Source organism: Rhinopithecus bieti, unplaced genomic scaffold, assembly GCF_001698545.2.
Source record: "Rhinopithecus bieti isolate Rb0 unplaced genomic scaffold, ASM169854v2 scaffold_3948, whole genome shotgun sequence".
Taxonomy (NCBI): domain Eukaryota; kingdom Metazoa; phylum Chordata; class Mammalia; order Primates; family Cercopithecidae; genus Rhinopithecus; species Rhinopithecus bieti.
Genome location: NW_016804646.1, coordinates 443894 through 449893, shown reverse-complemented (window position 1 = coordinate 449893; position 6000 = coordinate 443894). Strand labels below are relative to the sequence as shown.

The 6000-nt window shown below is 47.9% G+C and overlaps 1 protein-coding gene across 3 annotated transcripts in view; it reads right to left on the bottom strand.

Moving 5' to 3' along the window:
- RPS6KA2 (ribosomal protein S6 kinase A2) overlaps positions 1-6000 on the bottom strand; it is a 251825-nt gene that overhangs the window by 16820 nt on the left and 229005 nt on the right. For all 3 annotated transcript variants that reach the window (XM_017869541.1, XM_017869540.1, XM_017869539.1), the window contains exons 15-16: positions 3106-3195; positions 1167-1325 (exon numbers count right to left, since the gene is read on the bottom strand). In XM_017869541.1, the coding sequence (XP_017725030.1) occupies positions 1167-1325; positions 3106-3195 (249 nt within the window). The remainder of the gene's footprint in view (positions 1-1166; positions 1326-3105; positions 3196-6000) is intronic.

Genomic DNA, 6000 nt, shown 5'->3' with positions numbered 1-6000 from the left:
GTTTTTTGTATTTTTAGTAGAGACGGGGTTTCACCGTGTTAGCCAGGATGGTCTCGATCTCCTGACCTCGTGATCCGCCCGTCTCGGCCTCCCAAAGTGCTGGGATTACAGACTTGAGCCACCGCGCCCAGCCTCTCTTTGTTTTCTTTAAAATTATTATTCTTTTAAAATTAAAAAAATTTTAAAATGTGAGACAGAGTTTTGCTCTGTCACCCAGGCTGAAGTGCAGTGGAGTGATCTTGGCTCATTGCAACCTCTGCCTCCCAGGTTCAGGCGATTCTCATGCCTCCACCTCCTGAGTAGCTGGGATTACAGGTGTGCGCCATCATGTCTGGCCAATTTTTGTATTTTTAGTAGAGATGGGGTTTTGCCATGTTGGCCAGGCTGGTCTTGAACTCCTGACCTCAGGTGATCTACCTGCCTCAGCCTCCCAAAGTGCTGGGATTACAGGTGTGAGCCACTGCACCCGGCAAATTTATTGTTCTTTTGTTAAAATGCTACATAAGCTCAAGTTCTAACAACTCCTTGGAGTTATTCATGGCTGAATGCTCCCATGTGTATGTGAGATGCACATGTTAATAAACTTCTGTTTTCCTCTTGTTAACCTGTCTTTGGCCAGTGTTGTTTATAGGGCCTCCACCGAAGAACTAAGATGGGCAGAGGGAAAAAAGAATTTTTCTTTTTTTTGAGATGGAGTCTTGTCCTGTTACCCAGGCTGGGGTGCAATGGTGCTATCTCAGCTCACTGCAACCTCCGCCTCCCGGGTTCAAATGATTCTCCTGCCTCAGCCTCCTGAGTAGCTAGGATTATAGGTGTGTGCCATCCTGCCCAGCTAATTTTTTCTGTTGTTGTTATTATTTTTAGTAGAGATGGGGTTTCACCATGTTGGCCAGGCTGGTCTCGAACTCCTGACCTCATGATCCGCCTGTCTTGGCCTCTCAAAGTGCTGGGATTACACATGTGAGCCACCACGCCCAGCAGGGAAAAGAGCATTTTTCTTCCCTTGCACATCACTGAGCCTCCAGACACAAGAGGGACAATGGTGGCATGGAAGGAATTCCAGGACAATCTGCGTTCTCAGCTCTTGAACCCATAAACCCTTGTGGTTTTGGTTCCCTCCCTGAAGCTCCCTCCTCCCTGATGGCTGCCCCAGGCATGGCTCCTACCCCCTGGGAATGGAGGTAGTCCATGGTCTTGGTGATGGTGCACAGGACGTCACTGGCCTCACGCTCCGAGAAGTATCTCTGCTGGAGGATGCGGTCCAGGAGCTCCCCGCCACGCATCAGCTCCATCACCAGGTACACGAACTTGCCATCGTCATAGACCTGCGGAGTGAAGAAGGGGCGCACATGGGCCTCAGGGACGTGCACGTCACCGCACATCACCGGGGCTGGTTACTGCAAAAGAGCAACTACTCCAGAGGGGGCAGTAGAGGAAGTCAGAGGGGAGAGGCTGGGACCACAGGGTCCTATGGGAGTGCAAACAAGGCTTCTGCAGGGAAGAAGCGAATGGCCATTCCTGTCATACCAGATGTGCTCTTTTTAGGAAGAATATGGTTTTAATAATCCACTGCTAAGCAGGGACTGAGCAGGGACATATGAGATGGGCGTGTCCTTAGCTGAGATGAATGGCTTCATGACTCTGCCAGGAGATATTTATTATTATTATTTTCTTGAGACGAAGTCTCGCTCTGTCACCCAGGCTGAAGTGCAATGGTGCCATCTCAGCTCACTGCAACCTCCAGCTCCTGAGTTCAAGCAATTCTTCCTGACTCAGACTCCCAGGTAGCTGGGATTATAGGTGCACATCACCATGCCTGGCTAATTTTTGTATTTTTAGTAGAGACAGGGTTTTGCCATGTTGGCCAAGCTGGACTCAAACTCCTGACCTCAAGTGATCCGCCTGCCTCAGCCTCGCAAAGGGCTGGGATTACAGTTGTAAGCCACGGTGCCCGGCCTGCCAGGAGATATTTAGAAATGCAAATATTGGCAAACCACCTTGCAAGGGCAGGGCCTCAGGGCAGTGTTTTTCAAACTGTAATGTGCATCCAATCTTGGGGGATCTTGCTAAAATGCATGCTCCGGTCCTGCAGCCTGGGGTGGGGCCTGGCCCTCTGTATTTCTAACCAGCTTCCCATGATGTCTGTGCTGCTACCGCACAGACAGCACTGAGTGGCCAGGCGCTGGGAGCGCAGAGAGGCTAGGCAGAGTCCAGGGCAAAGTCACGTATCAGAGCCATGCTGTTGCTTCAGAGAAGCAATAGAAAACGATGGTTTCCTCCATACTGGCTTTTATCTCATGAATTCAATAAAAACAATATGCTCTGATTATTCTTTTTATTTTTTGATTTTTTGAAATGGAGTCTCTCTCAGTTGCCCAGGCTGGAGTGCAATGGTGTGATCTCGGTTCAGTGCAAACTTCACCTCCCAGGTTCAAGCAATTCTCCTGCCTCAGCCTCCCAAGTAGCTGGGATTACAGGTGTGTGCCACCACACCCAGCTAATTTTGTATTTTTGGTAGAGATGGGGTTTCACCATGTTGACCAGGCCGGTCTTGAACTCCTGACCTCAAATGATCTGCCTGCCTATGCTTCCCAAATTGCTGGGACTACAGGTGTGAGCCAACGCACCTGGCCCGCTCTGGCTATTCTTATGCCAAGCTTGCTTGTTAAGACCCTTTGCATGCACCAATCACTATGCGTGAGGGAAACTGAGGTAGGCCCAATACCCTGTGGCCCTAGGTTCATAATGCTGGAATCAGTTTGGAGTTGGAGTGTGAGGAGGAAAATTGTCTCCTCTCTCTGCTCCTGGATCCCAAACCCTGCAGCCTGTGGGCCTCTGTGAGAGACTCCACCTGTGGACTGTCATTCACACAAGCTCTCTCTTCCTCTGTTTTACTTGCTCCCTCCATGACTGGGGCGGTGGCTATCAAAAAGAACTTGAGTACACAGTCCAGCAAGTCAGCTGCAAGTGACTGAGGTATGTGGGTGGTAGAAACCAGCTCAGACAGGCATGAGATGTGAGAAAGCTTGCTCGGAGTGAATGGGAGCTTTTTTGTGTCAGCTCAACAGAAGGAAGTGGAGATGCCGCTGCACGAGGACCACTCACATCTTTGAGGGTGATGATGTTCGGGTGCTGGCCGTACCGCAGCAGGATCTCGATCTCTTCCGAGGGGTCTCTCTTGCTCTTATCGATGATCTGGAACAAACACAGCACGTGGCAGTGAGAGGTCTACTTTAGGCTTCCGGGTGGTATCTGCTGGTGGACCCTTGAGTTTGGATAAAGTCTGGCCCCAGGTGGCCCAACCACTACAATCTCACACCCGACGAAGAGATAGCCTGAGATTGCCTGGAAATTCATGGCGAGTCCTTTCTTTCACAACTAGTGTTTTACATTTAAAAAGAGGAGTACAGGCTGGGCAAGGTGGCTCATGCCTGTAATCCCAGCACTTTGGGAGGCCGAGGTGGGCAGGTGGCTTGAGGTCCAAAGTTTAAGACCAGCCAGCTTGGTTAAGATGACAAAACCTAGTCTCTACTAAAAATACAAATATTAGCCGGACATAGTGGTGTATGCCTGTAATCCCAGCTACTCAGGAGGCTGAGGCATGAGAATCGCTTGAACCTGGAGGCAGAGGTTGCAGGGAACTGAGACAATGCCACTGTAACTCCAGCCTGGGTGACAGAGCAAGGCTCTGTCTCACTAAAAAAAAAAATAAATAAAAAAAAAATAAATAAATAAAGGAGTACAAGACTTCAAACATGAATGTTAAGATGTTATAAGGTTGGATGGAGAAGCATGTGTAAGGTGCTCATGCAACTGCTACCAAATAACAGAATGTGTCCCACCCTCCGCAGTGGGTACCATCCTCAGCAAGCCTCCAGCCACTGTGCACCTCCTGCCTTGTTCTGGGAATTACAAACCAGCCACAAAATGAGGTGAGGCACACAGCTCTCACCAAGAGATGCTGGGGATGGTGCGCAGGTCAGACCCGCCCTGTTGTTTAGACACATGCAAGCTCCCTTCCCTTGCCCAGCATCTGTAGCCGATGTCTTAGGATAACAGATAAAGTTGTTTCAACCCCATGGAGACATATGGTTTCCGAGGACAGGGTGTCGTGATTAAGCCTACCTTGGAAACAGGAAGTCACTGTTGGTCCCTGGTGGCTAATCCCTCTGGAGGTGCCTAAGTCCCACCTTTACTGTCCTGCTGTGGGAACAGGACCAGTGGGAGGAGGGCACCCCACTCACGGGAAATGAGCAACATGTATGTTGCAAACAACACTCAGAACAGAAGAGAAGCGATTGGAAACACCTTCCAAACCATGATTTGTACTATTCTCACAATAGTTCAACCTAATTTTAAAATAGTCTCTATTTGGAGAATGTGCAGTCATTTTACTACTAGAATATGAGGGCGATTTGCTTTTAACTTCTATCATGTCAAAGTCTGTAGGCAGAGAGCTTTGCATAAAACTCTATTTCTTTAATTTTTTTTTTTTTTTTTTGAGACAGGGTCTCACTCTGTTGCCTAGGTTGGAGTACAGTGGTGCAAGGATAGCTCAGTGCAACATCAAACCCCTGGGCTCAAGCGATCCTCCTGCCTCAGCCTCCAGAGTAACTACGACTACAGAGGTGAGTGCCACCACACTCAGCTAATTTTTAAATTCTTCGTAGAGATGGGGCCTTGCTGTGTTGCCCAGGCTGGTCTCAAACTCCGGGCTTCAAGTGATCCTCCTGCCTCAGCCTCCCTAAGTGCTGAGATTACAGGCATGAGCCACTACACCTGGCTATTTCTTTACTCTAGAGAACTAAACGCTTGGGTAGCATTTGACTCACTGCTCATAATCTGTCCCCTAGTCACGCTTCCTCCACTCCCTGTCACCATTATAAAAAATCACCATAGTGCCAGTTCTCACCCCATTATAGTTTTAAAGGATGCTCTGCCATGACCACCACTCGGCTCTGACTGCATCAGTGGCCCTTGATGTGTGAGTCCTAACAGCTTGCATTGTTAAACAGGCAGAAGAGTTAGAGTCCCTTTCTGGACACAAAATTTCTCTCCTTCTGCGGCATTTAATTCTACTGAAGTTTTAGCTAGTACACTAGGACTATTTCTATTACCAACATAAATGTATCATTTTCAAGTAGAGACTTTTAAAACAATCATTCCAGGAGGGGTGGGGGACATTCCCTAATGTGCTGCAGCCTAACCAGGTCCTGGGAGGCTGGTCCTGCACTCCCTATAGGGGAAGCCAGCTGTCTGGTACCCGAACTCCTCTGCTCCTGGCTGCCTGTGGGCATCCCATCTCTCTGGGCCGGGATCCTGTCTTTGCAATTGGAGACGGTTAAAACACATGTATAAATTTATTAAAAAAATTCAGTAGAAGATTTTTTTCCCCGCAAATATGATTTCACAATAAAGCATGAATCTGTTTTATCGCTCTCACAATGGAACAGGACACGGAGTAAACAAGAAAGCAGAAGCTTTTCCTCCACCGCCAGGGACCATCTTCAAGACACATGGAGTGAAGAAGGCCAACGCGGAGCAGGTGCATCCTACGCCATCCCTTTTTTAAAAACGGAGAGAAGAATGCAAATAGACACATCCATTTCCTTGTAGGTGCATAAAATAACCCTGGAAGGAAGGAGGAAACATTTAATTGCCTTGCCTTCCTGTGAGGAGGGGAACGGGGTGCCTGGGGGGCCATGGGTGGGGGGAGACCTTGCTGTATCCACATGAATTTTTAAAAATTTTGAACCACAAGAATATATTGTCTATTCAAATAATTAAATAAAAAATTCCAAAACGTATTTTGTAAGCTGAAATTGGAGGACAATGTGACTATTTTAAAGAATCTGGGACTACAGATGGCTGCCCTATCAACCCTAGTTATCTATTTTATTTCTATGTGTTCTTTTGTTGTGAGTCTTCAGAAAAATTCTGACTTACAGTGATAAGTATTTGTAAACAGTTTTCAAAGACAGATTACCTTAAACTCTTGCT